The 18,012-nt window shown below is 48.8% G+C and overlaps 1 protein-coding gene across 1 annotated transcript in view; it reads right to left on the bottom strand.

Moving 5' to 3' along the window:
* Positions 1–571: 571 nt before the first annotated feature.
* The window catches only part of LOC311198338 (uncharacterized protein), a gene marked incomplete at its 3' end in the record, with an annotated part of 66,336 nt that continues 48,895 nt past the window's right edge, over positions 572–18,012 (bottom strand). Inside the window, exon 4 of the mRNA XM_084272260.1 lies at positions 572–670. Coding sequence (XP_084128386.1) covers positions 572–670 — 99 coding nt within the window. The remainder of the gene's footprint in view (positions 671–18,012) is intronic.

The following is an 18,012-nucleotide window of genomic DNA, read 5'->3' as shown; positions in this document are numbered from 1 at the left end:
ACCATGTTCTCACCCCAGGATGTCCCTGCCTGTACTGCTGTGTCTCCATCCGTGCCAGCTGTTCCCACGAACACAAAGCCACCAGCTCATCCACACTTCCTCAAAGTGACATTTTGCACCACAGCACTGCCCTCAGAATGACATTTCTTTATCCTCACATCCGCTCTGACCTTCAAAGCTCCAGTTTCACCTTGACTTCCTTTCTTATGTTCTTTCCTTGTAGCACAAAGAGGGCTGCCCTCAGGCTGCACTTCCCCAGGCTAAAGAAGCCCCAGTCTCTCAGCCTCTCCACACAAGACCCCTAACTGTATCTGGTCAGACTTGCTGTGACCACACAAGGGTTTCTCCACATTCCACCAGAACAGGGAGCCCCACACTGGGACTGACTGCTCCAGACTGGGCCACACCGGTGCTGAGTCCACATGGACGAGAAGGGTCCTTGTCTGCGTGGCCACTCTCCTCCCAGTGCAGCCCAATGTGCTCATGGCCAGATTCCTGTTCAGCACCGCTGACTGCTATGGCAGCCCCTGGAATAACCAAATTCTTCTGCCCGCAGCCTGTTCTCCACCCGTCAAGTCTGAACCTGTCTTGATGTGTGGGTGTTGTGCTGGAACCTTTTGTCATGGTTTTCTTGCAGCAAAGAGCTGGACATCAAGAGGCCACATTCTCTCTAGGAGGAGGATGTGGGGTGGGAGGGATTGGAGACGGGGGAAGGGAGGGAAATGAAAACAAATAAATAATAAAACATACAACACTGCTGATGCCCAGTGCAGTTTCTCACCAAACCACACATCTCAGGCCCTACAGCTCAGAGCCCTGCACTCCTCCCCCCCAACAGCCCCCTTTATGCTGAGCTTGATGGAATTGGCATGGAATACCCTCTTTGGCCAATTTTGGGTCACCTTGGCAGGTTTGTTGAGGTCTGTTTGAAGTCAAACCCTATCATGTTAACAGTTTCTGTGTGCTTGCAGGTGTCTCTCCAACTTGTGGTGCCTCCAATGAAATGCCAGCAATAGGTGTTAGAGACCCTGGGACTCCATTGCTGGACGTTCAGCATGTTCAATGTTGGACTATGGAAGAGCCAGAAAATGACATCTGGCACTGTTAGGACTGTTCCCTTGGCTGGGAATTCATGAGCCTCAAGGTTTATGGGGCTGCTTGTGTACTCCTGGGGAGGTTTCAGGCCAGGAACATCTGCCACCCTCACACTTTTAGTTTGGAACGTACTGCTGGACGTTTAACAGGTTGGAAGGTGGGCACTGGTATAGCTGGAACATATAGCACCATATTACTACCCTGAACCTCCCCTTTTACCCCCAAAATTCCCTTATATCCACCCCCAGAACCTTTGTACAACATCCCGACACCCCTCCCATCACCTATGGGTGCCCCCAAAATTAACCCTCCCAGCACCCCTGGTGGATCCCCAAAACCTAATTACCCCCACCCCTTCATTTTCACCTCCAAATCCCCTCATATCTCACCCAAACACTCCTCTACACCCTCCAGATGCCCTCCCTTCTGCAATCATGGGTGCCCGCCACACCTTCATCTCGCCCCCCAGCCCACCCTTAATCCTTCCCAGGCACCCTGGCAGGCACCCCCCACCCCCCTGTATTTCCTTTGGCCCCCTTCTCCCCCCAAAGAAATCCCACTCATACACCCCCAGCACTGCCTACGCCACCCCCAGGCTCCCTCCAGAACCCACGGGTGCCCCCCCACTCACTCCCTAGCACTGTGTTAAACCCACAGCACCACTACTGGCCCACCAACACCCCCAAAAACCCCATAACCCCCTCCTTTCCTCCTCAAATAACTCCATATTTCCCCCTAGCACCCTCTATGCCCCCTGCTGCAATGCCCCTTGGACCACCTTTGGGTTCACCCCCTACCCACTTAACCTCCACTCCAAACCCAACATTAAAGCTACACAGTGACCATGGTTTCCCCCAAAACCCTCTGGAAAGCCCATACCCCACCCTTCCCACCCAAAATCCTCCCATGTCCCCCGCAGCACTACTCTACATCCCCCATGTCCCAACACCACAGCACTAAGGGGTTCCACCAGCACAACTTATGCACCCTCAGCCAAACATTAACAGCCCAGAAAACTCTATACCCCCCAGCCCCATATTACTCACCCAAACCCCTTCCTTTTCAACTTCAAATTCCACCATATCTCCTCCCAGCACCCCACTTCAACCTCTAAACCCCCCAGCGACATTAAGTGTCCTCCCTCCCTCTCCAGCCTTATCCTAGTCCCCAATCACACTGATACTCCCAAACACCATATTATCACCCCAAACCCTGCTGTAGCAGAGGTGAATTATGGTGCTGAGGTGGTGTGCAAGTAAGTGCTTGGCAGGAGAAAGGTCTCTTTTATGTTAGTGCTGAGATCAGCCATGTTCAGTCTCATATTGGCCATCTTGCTTTGCCTCATCCTTCTTCCACTGACTCGTTTTGCTCCTGGGAATGAGCTGTAGGTCCTGAGTCTGGTTATCTGCAGACAGGGAAGGCACTGGCATGGATAGAAGTAAAGCAGGTGTGTGAAGCAGCCACACAGAGGAAAAAGGATGAGGAGAAAATGCCTTTGTCCTTCACGGTAAAAATCCCAACGCCAGCCCCACCCCCTGATAAAACAAGGAAATGGGAATAGCACTTCTGAAGGTAATGGAGACTTTGCAACAGATGTGCCACAGAATCACAGAACGTTGGGAGTGTGAGGGGACCTCGAAAGATCATCTAGTCCAACCCCACTGCCAGAGCAGGATCACCCAGACTAAATCACACAGGAACGCATCCAGATAGGTTTGAATGTCTCCTGAGGAGGAGACTCCACAACCTCTCTGGGCAGTCTGTTGATAAGGTCACCCCTCAGTCTCCTCTTCTAAAGCTGAAGAGGCCCAGCTCCCTCAGCCTCTCCTTATAAGGAAGGTGTGATAGATGAGCCTTTGTTCAGTAAACCACATGTACCTTGAAACAGGTCATAACGTTCTGATTTTGTAAGAATGATTGTGTAACGTATATTGTTAGTTGCTAACGAAGCATAGAACTGAGTTATAGGTAACTTAGAAGTGGAAACCATAGAAATCAAGTAGCCAATGAATGACCAAATATGGGAGAGGGGTCAACTAAGGGACAAGTGAGGAAGAGGAGCAACTTCATCCCATCGACCACTAGAAGGTAGAAGACGACCCCCTAACAACAACTGGCGCATGTGCAGAAGAAGCCTCAGTGAAACAATCGGGACCCGGAACTAAAGGACTATAAAAACCTGAATTCGGAGAGGGACGGTGCGTGCCGTTGGTAGAGCTGAGACGCTCTGGCCGCCCAGCGCTGTTTGGTTAATTGCCGCCTGCTAAATTAATAAAATTAAGTTTGTAACTGAATTAACTGCTTTCCGACTGGTGACTGGGAAACCCACGATAACAATTTGGTGCCGTGACTCGGATGGAGGACAACCGGACGTGAGCCTCTGAGCAGGGAGGCGCCCCGCTGTATCAGCGGCCCTGCCGGAGTATCCGCTCGGCTCTCCACCGACGAACCGAAATTCTCGGCAATAAGCAAAGAAAAGCCGGCAAAGCCCCTTAATCTTTGTGCACGAAGCCCCGGACGAAAACGCAAGACGCGTGAGTACAGGCCAGTTTACCGTTCGGTTGGGGCCAGGATTCCCGGGGTGGGAGAGGTACGAACCCCGAGAGGTGGGTAAGAGTACAGACCCCGGATGATGGGACAGAGGAAAAGCAGGCCCACTGTCACCATGGGTGGGGGAGATCCTGTGAATCTTTCCCCAGTACCCCCGAGTAGTCCATTGGGACTGATGATTAAGTACTGGGATGCTCACCCTTCTAGGCGGGGTAAGAGTAAAGTAAAGATGATACATTAATGTATGGAAGTCTGGGCAGGACAACCCATAAGGGGTGAATCTGTTCGCTGGCCCAGCTTTGGTTCCTTTGAGGACCGGGTATGTCAAGCTCTAAATTTGAGTGTCAATGAAAGGGAACCCTTTAGTTTAGAAGAAAGTGAATATGCAGCCCTTTGGATAATTTCTGAAACAAGGGCAAATTTATACACTTTAAGTGAAAGAGAACCCCTTACGAGAAGTGGCAATGGGGGGATGAGAAAATGTTTAAAGAAGACTAGGGGTGTCAAGAACTTTTTCTGGGGATAAGGAGTAAGACAGAGCCCCTGGTAAAACTGAAAGTATGTCCCCAGCAGTAAGGAATTGAGTTCCTCGTGGACTCAGGGACGGAAAGATCCACCATCCAAAGTTTACCCCCGGGGATGTAAAATTTCCTCGGAGACAGTACAGGTAATTGGCGCAAAAGGGGAACCCTTTGCGGTACCCGTGGTCAAGGAAATATTATTTGAAAGCAACTCCAAAATTGGCTTAGAGTCATTGTTGCTGGTGCCTGAAGCTGACTATAATTTACTGAGACGAGACTTAATGGTTAAACTAGGAATTTCTTTGGAAATAAATAAAAAACAATTACGAGTTAAATTATGCTCCCTTAAAGTCGAAGACGAAAAGCAAATTAACCCTGAGGTATGGTATACCCCAGAGACCACGGGAAGATTAAATATTAAACCTTTTGTGATTGTGATTAAGGACCCTGAGGTCCCGGTACAAATTAAACAATGCCCATTACCTGAGGAGGGTAGGAAGGGATTGAAACCAGAAATTAAAAGACTAACAACTTTTACGGGAATATGAGCCGGGCCAAGGAGTAACCCTTGTCCAGTATGTGGATGACTTGTTGTTGGTCGGAGAAGATGAGGAAACAATTAGACGGGAGAGTATTAAACTTTTAAACTTTTTAGGTTTACAGGGTTTAAAGGTGTTTAAACAAAAATTACAGTCTGTAGAAGAAGTAGTAAAGTACCTAGGACACAGACTCAGTAAAGGAACTAAGAAATTGGATCGTGAAAGGGTTAATGGAATACTCTCTATGCCTCTGCCCAGAAATAAACGACAAGTGTAACAATTATTGGGACTTTTTGGGCATTGTAGATAATGGGTTGAGAATTTTAGTGGAAAAGCAAAATTTTTATATGCTAAATTAGCTGACGATGGGTTGCTAAAGTGGACTCCAGAGGATGGAGAAAAATTGGAAACACTTAAGAGGGAATTGACAAATGCCCCCATGCTCAGTTTACCCGACTTGCGGAGACCCTTTTTCTTATTTGTTAATACAGAGGGAGGTGTCGCATATGGGGTATTGGCTCAGGAGTGGGCAGGAAGCAAAAACCTATAGCCTATCAAACTATTAGACCCGATTAGTAGGGGATGGCCCACTTGTCTGCAAATAATAGCAGCCACGGTACTATTGGTGGAGGAAGCTCTCAAAATTACCTTTGGAGGAGAGTTGAAAGTAATCAGGGGAATATTACAACAAAAAAGTGGACAAATGGATATTAATTGCTTCTCCAAAGTTGTCTCTAGAAACTACCTCTCTGCAGAATCCGGCCCAACTTTTATATCTTGAACCTTATTCACAGACTCAAAATATGCTTTTGGAATAGCTTATACATTTAGAAGGTTTGGGAATAGAGAGGGTTAACAAATTTACAAGGAAAAGACTAATCCATCAAGAGCTTACAAGCCATAAGGGGCCTTAAGAAAATTGCAGTGGTACGCTTGAGGGGACACCAGAAAGGGTTAACCCCGCAAATAAGAGCAAATAATTTAGCTGACCAAGAAGCTAAAAGAGCTGCTTTACTAATTCTGGAGACTAGAGACACAGATATATCGAATAAGAGGCAGAAAGAACTAAATCCACAGGTACCAAAATTCATACCACAGGAGTAAGAAAAACTAATAAAGATGGGAATACAAAAGAATAGTTCAGGAACCTGAGAATTACCTGACAGCCGAGAGGTTTTTCCTAAAACAATGGCCCTCAAAATTTTACAAAGAATACACAGCAGTACACACTGGGGCACTCAAGCCTTAATTGACCAATTTGTAATTAAGTATATGTGCATTGGTTTATATGATCTGGCTAAGCAAATTTTAAGGGGATGTATAACACGTCAAAGGGTCAATAGACAATATCTAAGAAAAATAAAGCAGCTGAATCCTGTAGTTTCACAAAATGTTTTTAACTAGTATTTTTAACAGTACTGCTGCCTACAACAATAGTTTTCCTCCTCCCAGGCACTGTGCCCCTCCCCTGTGCTGGCATCTTCCTGGTGCCAGTGTATCCGCGGGGTGGACTTGGCCAGGGAGATCACAGAGTTACAGCTGCGTGGTGGTGTGCTGACTTAGCACGCAGCTCAGCTGCTTCCCCTGGCCGGTTCACCAAGCAAGCATGGAAGCTGCTTGCACTGGCTGGAGGGAAGCACAAGATGCACATGGAAAAAGCAGGAGGAAGAATTCTGCCCCATAGACCCTTTTCTAATACACAAATTGATTTTACCGATTCGACAACACGAACCACGGCCTGGGTGGAGGTTAAAATATTATTAGAAAAAAAAAATAAATTAATTACTCCCCGATGTGGGATTGTTGAAACTGTAGATTTGGAATTGAGTGACAACACCACACATCATGGCACCCACAAAGTTCTGGCAGAGTTGAAAGAATGAATGGAGAAATTAAAAAACAATTAACAAAATTAAAATTGGAAACAGGGATGTCCTGGATTAGGTGTTTACCATTGGCTCTATTAAATATCTAAACACAGCTGAGAACTGATGTGGGTGTTTCTCCCTTTGAAATGTTATATGGGATGTCATATGACATGAGTAACCCGGGGAATCATCCGCGATTGGAGGATTCCCTAGTAGAGGCTTACAAAACACAACTAATGGCAAGAAGAAAGGAGTTAAGAAGAAAAGGAATATTGGCACAACGCCCCCCTTGGATATGGCGATACACAAGATACAACCGGGTGACAAAGTCCTGATAAAGACTTGGAAAGAAACTTCTTTAACACCTCAAAGGGAGGGACCTTTTCTTGTCTTACTTACAACAGATACAGCCATTAGGACTGCTGAGTGTGGATGGACACATGCCAGTAGAGTGAAGGGACCTATTTCGGATTCAACATTGCAAGAGCCATCCTGGAAGGTCACCAATTCCCCTGGAAGTCTCAGAATGACCCTAAAGAGATCTTAAACACCGATGTTCTTACACAGATAAGTGATGAAGGAGAAACTTGTAACTATAAGTGTGTAAAAACTTTACAGTTAAGTGTGGAGTCAAACGTTGTAATTGTTATCCTTTTGTGTGTTTTATTTGTAAAATCTGCCAAGGACGGTGGTGGTCTCATTGTTATGAAGGAACCCCTCCTAGGGGAATTTATGGGAATAATTACACACAAAAACTGAAATTGACACAAGAAATATTTGAGTATTAAACAGCTTAAGGGGAAATTGAAAAATGGTCACCACAGTGGTGGAATATATACAGGTTACCAGAATATTACTGTTTCCACCCAAACGAGCCTGTTCCTCTTTCAATAACTATTGTCCAGGTGTGTTGCCGGAGAGACCTAAGTGGAGTATGGTGCAGCTCCCCAGAGTAAAACGAATAACTGGGAGAAATTCAAACAAAGGTGCGCTAAGAGAAAAATCTCGGAGCCTCCTGAAGAATACCCCTGCTGCCGGGAAGATGGAACACCCTGTGACTCGAAGCAACCGAGCCGACGGGCGAGGCAGAGGTGTAAAAAAACTGTGGAGGACGGAACCCCGAGATTAGAGTAATGCACAAGCCTCGGAGGAGCTGCCCTAGTGCAAATCCCGGCTTAACACTGCCTCAGGAACACACCCACCTAGGAAAAGAAAAAGGGGGGCTAGAGGGCAATAAATGGGATCAAGAAAAACCTTGTAGGAAATCGGAATACCACCACCCATCCTGGCTGATTATTTTAATTATTGTATGTATCTGGGAGCAATTAATTAGACCATGTCAAGGACCCTTGTTAGGTGGGAGGATTCAAAGGTCCTTAAAGTTTATGTTAACGGAAAAATCCCTAAGATCACGATCTGAGGTGGTGTTACAGAACAGGAGAGGTTTAGATCTCCTATTTTTAAAACAAGGGGGACTTTGTGTAGCCTTAGGAAAAGAATGCTGTATTTATGCAGATCATACCGGCATTGTTAGAGATACTGTGGCTAAACTTAGGGAAGGGTTGGAAAAGAGATGACGAGAAAGAGACTCTCAACAAGGCTGGTATGAATCATGGTTTAACTCTTCCCCAGGTTGACTAAAATCTTATACTAAGCCACTGAGAATTACAATGGTTTACTGAACAAAATGGTGATAAAAAGAAAAAGGGGGGATTGTGATAGATGAGCCTTTGTTCAGTAAACCACATGTACCTTGAAACAGGTCGTAACGTTCTGATTTTGTAAGAATGATTGTGTAACGTATATTGTTAGTTGCTAACGAAGCACAGAACTGAGTTATAGGTAATTTAGAAGTGGAAACCATAGAAATCAAGTAGCCAATGAATGAGCTTGCTGTTAAAGATGACCAAATATGGGAGAGGGGTCAACTAAGGGACAAGTGAGGAAGAGGAGCAACTTCATCCCATCGACCACTAGAAGGTAGAAGACGACCCCCTAACAACAACTGGCGCATGTGCAGAAGAAGCCTCAGTGAAACAATCGGGACCCGGAACTAAAGGACTATAAAAACCTGAATTCGGGGAGGGACGGTGCGTGCCGTTGGTAGAGCTGAGACGCTCTGGCCGCCCAGCGCTGTTTGGTTAATTGCCGCCTGCTAAATTAATAAAATTAAGTTTGTAACTGAATTAACTGTTTTCAGACTGGTGACTGGGAAACCCACGATAACAGAAGGTGTTTCACCCCCTTAACCATCTTGGTAGCCCTATGCTGGACTCTTTCAATAAGTTCTGTGTCCTTCTTGACCTGAGGGGCACAGAATTGAACCCACCATTCCAGGCACAGTCTGATCAGGGCAGAGGAGAGGGGGAGAATCACAGCATCACAGAATTGTAGGGGTTGGAAGTGACCTCGAAGGACCTCTCTTGACTTACTAAACACACCCCTTCTAATACATCCTAGGATGCCTCTGGCCTTCTTAGCCAGGAGGGCACATTGCTGGCTGATGGTCATCCCATTGTCCACCAGGACACCAAGGTCTCTCTCACCTGTGCTGCTCTCCAAGAAGCCAGTCCCCAACCTATACTGGTACCTGGGGTTGTTCTTTTCATGATGCAAGTCCCTACACTTGCTACAAGACCCTATACAAGTAGTAGTGCCAAGAACAACTCCAAATATACAAAATAGTCATGAGGCAATCACAGTCCTGCCCTGCTGTCGTGCACTGGGGAGCTGGAAGAAGATTCCTGAACATTGACCAAATGTTAACCTTGATGAAGTTTGTGGGTTATACCAAATTCTGCAGTGAAATTAGACACTTGGGAAGGGATTGCTGCCTGCTAGGAAGACATGGACACGCTGGAAAGGTTGGCTAGGTCATGTGTAGGGTTTAGGAGCTGGAAAAGCATAATCCAGGAGTGCAGCACTGAATGGGATCTACCTGGCTGGAGAAGAGCTCTGTGGAATGGGACCTGGGGGTTCTTGTGAACAAGCAGCTCACTAGGAATAAACTGAGTGCTGCTGCAGCAAACAACTCCGAGGTGCCTCAGCATGGGGATTACCAGCAGACAAAAAGGGTCACTATCCCACTCTACTCAGCACTTGTCAGCCCACACCTGGAATACTGGGTGCAGTTTTGGTCGCTGCTGTAAAAAAAAAGAAGTTCTGTCCAGTCTGGAGAAGGTGCAGAGAAGGGCCACAAAGATGCTGCTGGGAAGAAGGGCTCTGAAGCGGGAGTCTCCGTTGAGGGACCCCTTTCTGCAAGCAGCAACCCCCGGGCATAGATCCACGAGGGCAACTAATCTTAAAGCACCAAAGATCAAAAGGAGAGAGGCAGTGTGTGCACCCATCAGTGGCCATCAGCAGCCATTAGCACCCATCAACAGCCATTGCTCTGCCCAGAGTGGTGACTCATCGGGGGCGGAGCTAGGGGCGATAGCAATTATCCCTCTCCATACCAGAGGGTCATTTGGAGCGCTAGCGACCAGGAGCACGGCGAACAGGACGGGCAAACAGGGCGTGGCATGTCAGAAGGGCGTGGTACGGCAGCTTGCACAGCCGTTCGCGCAGGCAGGGCGAGCCCACCCTTCTGGCTCACAGGGTAAACTGAGCGGACCGGCTAGTGCTCACAGGGTACGCAGGTCGAGCCAAGGGATTCCTGTTTGCTCTGCGTTCAGACTGTCGAACCATGGTCTCCACCAGGCGGAGAGGTTCCCCCTACACATCTGGGGCAACCCCGATGGAGGGCCTGCCTAGAGATGCTGCGGTTCAGGTCTCAGGCTGCAGGGAATGCCAGAGTCTGCAGTTGCCAGAGAAAAGAGGCAAGCACCTCACCTGTGTGAGGTGTGAGCAGGTTGATGATCTGCTTGCTTTGGTAGTAAAACTAAAGGAGGAGAATGAAAGATTGAGAGCAGTCAGGGATTGCGAGCAGGTCGATGAGCTGCTTGCTTTGGTAGTAAAACTTAAGGAAGAGAACAAAAGACTGAGAGCAATCAGGGATTGTGAGCGAGAGATTGACTGGTGGAGTAGCTCCCTGGCATCCCAAAAAGATGAGAGTCGGGAAGACACCTCGCACCTGAAGACAGTCTCCTCTCTCTGCCCTAGCCAGGTAAATGGGAGTGACCCAAACCCCAAGGGTGCCTGGAAGACAGTCCCGACTCATTGTCGTAGGCACTCCCCCTGCCTACCTTCCCCACTGCCCCAGGTTTCCCTAAGCAACAGGTTTGGGGCCCCGGTAGTTGAGGAGAAGTTATGTGAGGAGATGAATGGAGCCCCTCTGCCTCAGAGAAAGCGGAAGCCTAGAGTGAGGCGTCCATCTGCACGCCTCGAGACTGCCTCTGTTAGGCAAGAGAGAAAGGTAGTTGTAGTAGGGGATTCCCTTCTTACAGAAGGCCCTATATGTAGACCAGATCCTACACGCAGGGAGGTGTGTTGCCTCCCTGGAGCCCGGATAAGGGACATCACCAGAAGGCTACCAGGGCTGGTAAGATCAACTGACTATTTTCCATTACTGATAGTTCAAGCAGGCAGGGACGCGATCACAAAGTGTAGCCTGCAAGCTGTCAAAAGGGAATTCCGGGACCTGGGGCGCTTAGTTGAGGGGGGGGGGAGCCCAAATAATATTCTCTTCTATCCCCACTTGTGGGAGGAGGGGCACAGAGCAGGACAAGAGAACCCACGAGTTGAATGTGTGGCTGAAAGGCTGGTGTCGGCACAAGAACTTTGGGGTTTTTGATCAGGAGATGGTGTATTCTGCTCCTGGCATGATGACTGCTGAGGGGGCTCACCTGTCCCATAAAGGAAAGCGGATCCTTACCCAGGAGATGGCAGGGCTCATCGATCGAGCTTTAAACTAGTTAGGAAGGGGGAAGAGGATACCATGAAGGCAGCTGGGGTTAGGCAAGTACTTCGGGAGTCACAGCGGGAGCTGATGGTGGAAAAAGGTAAATAGCAAAAGCACAGTGGTGGACTTGGGGACGTTTTTCCACATGACAGTAGGGAAAATTCTGTGGATTGCCCTGATTACTCCTCAGTGGAGCCACTTTTGCCAGTCCCCTGTCAGAAATCTCACTGTGGGCTGTTGAGGGTACCTACATCTGCTGCCCCACTAAAATGCCTTTATACAAATGCACGTAGCATGGGCAACAAACAAGAAGAATTTGAGATCTTTGTGTGGTCGCAGGGCCACGATCTCACTGCAATCACAGAGACATGGTGGGACAACCTGGACGACTGGCATGCTGTCCTGGATGGCTACGTGCTTTTTAGGAAAGACAGGCTAGGGAGGCAAGGTGGGGGAGTTGCTCTTTATGTGAGAGAGCACCTAGAATGTATTGAGCTGCACCTGGGGAAGGATGAACCATCCGTCGAGTGCTTGTGGGTTAAAATCCCGGGGCAAACTGCTATGTGTGACATTGTTGTGGGAGTGTGCTATAGGCCCCCTGATCAAGAGGAGCAGGATGATAATGCATTCTATAAGCAGTTAGAAACAGACTCAAGATCCCGGGCACTGATCCCAATGGGGGACTTCAACTATCCAGATATTTGCTGGGCAAGCAACATGGCCAGTTGTATGCAGTCCAGACAATTTCTGCGGTGTGTTGAAGACAATTTCCTGCTACAGATGGTGCAGGAGCCTAGAAGGGGAGGGCGGGTGCTGGACCTTGTTTTCACTAACAAGGACGGGCTCGTTAGGGATGTGAAGGTCGGGGGCAGCTTAGGACAAAGCGACCATGAAATGGTCGAGTTCAAGATCCTGGGTGGAAGAAACAAGCCAAAAAGTAGGATAGCTACCCTGAATTTTGGAAGAGCTAACTTTGATCTCCTCTGCAACTTAATAGGGGTTATCCTGTGGGCTACTCTGTTTGAAGGAATGGGAGCCTGTGAGAACTGGCTATTATTCAAACAGTGCTTCTTCCAAGCACAGGAATGATGCATCACTTTGAGTAAGAAATCGGGAAAGAGAGGCAGAAGACCTGCGTGGATGAACACAGAGCTATTGGGTAAGCTCAAAGAGAAGCAGAAGATCTATGAATTGTGGAAAAAGGGTCTGAGCACCTGGGGAGAATACAGGAATGTGGTCAGGGCCTGTAGGGATGCAACTAGGAGGGCTAAAGCCCTCTTGGAAATGAAGCTGGCAAGGGACATAAAGGATAATAAAAAGGGTTTTTTTAGATACGTGAATAGTAAGAGGATGACCAGGGATAATGTAGGTCCCTTGCTGAATGAGGAGGGTGTCCTGGTAACGGGGGATGCTGAGAAGGTGGAGATACTGAATGCTGCCTTTGCTTCAGTCTTCACTTCAAAGGCCCCTCGGGACCCACAGATCCTTTATGAAAGTTGGAGTGTTGGGGAAACGAAGAATTTCCCTCTGGTTGAGGTAGGGGAGGTCCAGGAGCGGCTCAAAGGGATTAATGCACACAAATCCATGGGCCCTGGTGGGTTTCATCCACATGTGCTGAGGGAGCTGGTGGAGGTGATTGCTGAGCCGCTCTCTATCATCTTCAACAGGTCTTGGAGGACAGGAGAAGTGCCTGAAGAGTGGAGGATAGCCAATGTCACTCCAGTCTTTAAAAAGGGCAAGAAGGAGGAACCTAGTAACTATAGGCCAGTCAGCCTCATCTCTGTCCCAGGAAAGGTAATGGCACAGCTTGTTCTGGATGCCATTTCCAAGCAATTGGAAGAGAAGAAGGTCATGAGGAATAGTCAGCATGGATTCACCAAGGGGAAATCGTGCTTGACCAATCTTATAGCCTTCTACGATCTCATAACAGGCTGGGTAGATGGAAGGAGAGCAGTTGGTGTCATCTACCTTGACTTCAGCAGGGCCTTTGATACTGTCTCCCATGACACCCTGATAGCAAAGCTGAGAAAGCATGGGATAGATGAGTGGACAGTGAGGTGGGTTGAGAATTGGCTGTCAGAGCAAGCCCAAAGGGTTGTGATTTGAGGAGCAGAATCTGACTGGAGGCCTGTTACTAGCGGTGTTCCCCAGGGCTCGGTGTTGGGTCCAGTTCTGTTTAATATCTTCATTGACGACCTTGATGAGGGAATAGCATCCACCCTCAGCAAGTACTGATGATACAAAGCTGGGAGGAGTGGCTGACATGCAGGAACACTGCGCTGCCATCCAGCGAGACCTGGACAGGCTGGAGAGCTGGGCAGTTAGAAACCAGATGAAGTTCAACAAAAGCAAGTGTAAAGTCTTGCACCTGGGAAGGAACAACCGTTTGTATCGCTACAGGCTGGGGGATGACCTGCTGGAGAAGAGCTCAGTGGAGAAGGACCTGGGGGTCCTGGTTGATGACAGGTTGGCCATGAGCCAGCAGTGTGCCCTGGGGGCTAAGAGAGCCAATGGGATCCTGGGGGGCATCCAGAGGAGTGTAGCCAGCAGGTCAAAGGAGGTGATCCTCCCCCTCTACTCTGCCCTGGTCAGGCCCCACCTGGAGTATTGTGTCCAGTTCTGGGCTCCTTGGTATAAAAAGGACAGGGATCTCCTGGAGAGAGTCCAGAGAAGGGCTACGAAGATGATTAAGGGCCTGGAGCATCTCCCCTATGAGGAAAGGCTGAGTAAGTTGGGACTGTTCGGCCTTGAGAAGAGAAGACTAAGGGGGGTCCTAATTAAATCTATAATTATCTTAAGCAGGGGATGCAGGGGGAATCAGCCAGCCCCATTTCAGTGGTCTGTGGGGATAGGACAAGGGGCAATGGCTGCAAGTTGGAGCACAGGAAGTTCCGCACCAACATGCGGAAAAACTTTTTCACAGTGAGGATGACAGAGCCCTGGAACAGGCCGCCCAGGGAGGTGGTGGAGTCTCCTTCACTGGAGATATTCAAGACCCGCCTGGACACCTATCTGAGTGATATGTCCTAGGGAGCTGCTTTGGCAGGGGGGTTGGACCCGATGATCTCTCCAGGTCCCTTCCAACCCCTACAATTCTATGATTCTATGATTCTGTCCCTTGTAGTTCAGGGGCTGGAGCAAAACAAAACAATGATACTTTACATGAACATTTACAAGATGAATATGTGTGAGGATCACAAGGACACATGAAGCAAAAGTTAACAAAATTAAAAATGCATCATAAATTGGTACCATCAAATTAATACATTCCCTTGTTTGTTTTGCTTTTGGAAATGCAAAACCGATCAGCTTTGGAATATGCAATGCAGGCAGTCCACAGTTTTCCCACCCCGTCACCCATTACTCAGCAAATTAAGCTTTAGGTGGGTCCCCAGGCCTGGTCAAAACTGGCTGGAGTCTTCTTTTTAGTCGTGCACCATCATCATGGCTGAACTACTGGGTTCACTGGATTCCTTTTCTAGTACTTTCTGTGGGGAGGTGGGGAGGGAAAACTGCACATGCGCATTTCGAAAAGCACACAGTCAGGTGAACCAGCACTGGAGCAGCAGAAACTGGCTGGCGTTGGTGAGGATGAGACCCCAAATCCTTCCTTGGTATTTAAATACAACGCGCCAGTTATTCCTTTCAGGGGCTTTTCCCTTCCCTCCCTCCCTCCCTTCCCTTCCATATATCCCTCCCATTTCTGGAGCTCTGGATGCCTCGATGTGCCGTCGCCTCCGCGTAACATCTTTTCTCCATGATTCTGAAGAGTAGCAGCTGAGCCGGTGGAAGAGCTGTTGACCAAAGGGAAACCGAGGCAGGGAGCGGGAAGCTTTTTGGGGTTGTCTTTTATCCTGCCCCCCAGTTCAGGCACAGTGGGACTTGATACCGAGTGCAGCCTCATCCCCAAGTCGCGCTCTCAAACAGTATTTTGTTTGATTTCCTCCTACTCCAACTCTTCCTCCACCTGAACGTCCACCTCCTTCTTCTCCTCATATTCCTTCTTGCATTGTTCTTCCTTTTCTTCCTCCATCACATCCTCCTCCATGTCCTCCTCCACTTACCGCCATTCGTCCTTATTATTCCTCCTCATACTGTTCATTCTCTGTGCTCCTCCAACTCATCCTCCTCTTCATAATATTCTTTGTATTCCTTTCTGGAATCTTCTTTCTCCTCATCCTGTCATTCCTCCTTTTCAACCTCTTCATCTTCTGTCTCATTCTCATCCTCGTAGTTTTTCACCTCTTACCTTTAGTTCTTTATTAGTATTCTTCCTCTTATTCTTCATTGTCTGTCTTCCTCCAAATCTGCCTCTTCCTCCACCTCCTTCTCCTCATCATATTCATTCTTAGATTCTTCTTCCTCCTCTTTGTCTTCTTCCTCCATCTCATCCTCCTCCTCGTCCTCCTCTTCCACTTACCTGTATTCTCCATTAGTATTCCTCCTCATACTGTTCATTGTCTTTGCTCCTCCTCCTCCTCATACTTTTCTCTTCCTCGTCCTCCTCTACCTATTTTCTTCCTTAGTATTCTTCCTCATACTGTATATTGTCCATCCTCCACAACTTCCTCCTCATCCTCCTTCTCTTCTTCATGTTCCTCCCTGTATTCATTCTTGGATGCTTCTTTCTCCTCGTTGTCTTCTTCCTCTTTCTCAACCTCTTCTTCCTCTGTCTCATCATCCTCCACCTCCTCCTCATAGTCTTCTCTGTATTCCTTTCTGGAATCTTCTTTTAACCTCATCTTCTTCTTCCTCTTTCTCACCTGCTGCTTGGATTCTCATCCTCCTCCTCGTATTTATCCTCCACTTGCCTTTATTCTTCCTAAACTTTTCTTTCTCATATTGTTCAGTATCTGTTATCCTTCTCCTCTGCATCTTCCTCCACCACCACCTCCTACTCCTCCACATGTCATTCTCTGTATTCATTTCTGGAATCTTGTTTCTCCCCGTCCTCTTCTTCCTCCTTCTCAACCTCTTCTTTGTCTGTCTCTTCCACCTGCCTTTCTTATTTCTTCCAGCCCCGTGCTTTTTTAGCCTTTCTATTTGGATTCCAACCTGCTCTTTCCAACATTCAGATCAAAAAGGCACAAGCTGTGTGACAGGCAGCGCCGCAGCGTGCAGGAGAGCACCCAGCGTGCAGTGCACAGTGCGCTTCCGGACGTGCCCGTGCTGTACATTGTACAGTGCAACACCATCCAGTGCAGTACAGCGCCTGGAATACAACACAAAGTGCACTGCAGAGAGCAAGAGGACAGCACGGGACTTACAGTGCAGTCCCATCCTGTAACATACAGACAGGGCAAGGCTACACCAATTGGGAAATACAATAAAGCCCCACAACACAGACAAGGTGATGTGTACAGTGCACACAGTGCCTGGCATATACCTTCCAATACTCTCTAACTGTGTGCGTATATGTGTATATACGCCAGAGCAGAGCGGGCTGCCGTAGCTGCCGGTGGTGCCTGGGGGCCCTGGGGTGCCCCCCCACTGAGGGTGCCTGGGCTGCAGGGAAGGGCTGCTGCTGCTGGCCAGGCGGTGGGCACAGGTTGGCTGAGCCTGAGAGAGAGACAGGAGCGCTGGGCGGTGGGCAGCTCTGCTTCAGCCCCCAGGAGCGCAGTGTCCCTGGGCTGAAGGCTCAGGCTGGGTCCTTACTTGGGGGTAGACGCTGTGGGGAAGGACAGAAATCTGCAGGGGCCGGGGGGCACCTGGGCTGGGCAGTGGAACTGCCCTGGTGGCAGCACCATGGTCCCTGGTGATGGTTGGTTGCTAAGGACTCTCTGGAGTCTCCAGGAAGTGACGTAGGGGCCTCATGTGCTCTGCCCCACCCCAGCCACCTCCCAGCCCCTCCTGGGCAGGGAAGGGGCTTGGGGGTGCCCTCAGCCCCCCCCAGCAGCTCTTGGGGGCTGTGAGGGGAAAGAAGGGTCCTGGTCAACAGGCGAGGTGCCTGAAGATCAGACCAAAGCCCTTGTCACTCCAGCCTTTAAAAAGTGCAGGGGCTGCTCAGATGGCCCAGAAATGTCACCATGTACTGGTGTCCCTCACCAGGATCCCAAAAATCCCATCCCTGTGGCTTTTTTGGGAGCCCCTTGAGCTGATCACTGGAGCTGTCGGGGAACTCTGGGGTCTCTCAACATCCTCGCGCAGACTGCTCGAGGGGCAACCAAATTCCCCCCAGCACTGAGGTGTTCAAACTGCTTCCAGCTTCTCCCACCCAGCCAAGAATCCCTCTCTTCCACTCATTCCTTTTCATTTCTCTTGAGTGTTTTTTTCCCTAGTTCTCCCCGCCACCCATAAGCCCCCTACCCCTGCACGAAACTTGATCGTGCTCTCTAGTTACTCTTTTGGCAGGGGGTTCCTTTGCTTCCTCCCCCCTTTCTCCTCTTTTATTTTCCTTTCTTCACCCCCACTTCCAAACCCTTCTTCACGCTCTTTCCTTCTTTGGTGGTGGTGGTTGTTGGGGGTTGTTTCCATGTCGTCCATCCCCCCTGCTGCTTCCTGCTTTTTCTTCTGTTGTTGTTGGGACTTTTTCTCTTCCCATCCCTGTCCCTACCTCCTGTCCTCTCCTTTTCTCTGCCCCGACGGAGAGAGACGGGACA

Source organism: Gallinula chloropus (genome assembly GCF_964237585.1).
Source record: "Gallinula chloropus genome assembly, chromosome: 17".
Taxonomy (NCBI): domain Eukaryota; kingdom Metazoa; phylum Chordata; class Aves; order Gruiformes; family Rallidae; genus Gallinula; species Gallinula chloropus.
The sequence above is the reverse complement of the archived record's forward strand: the minus strand, read 5'-3'. Positions and strand labels throughout refer to the sequence as shown.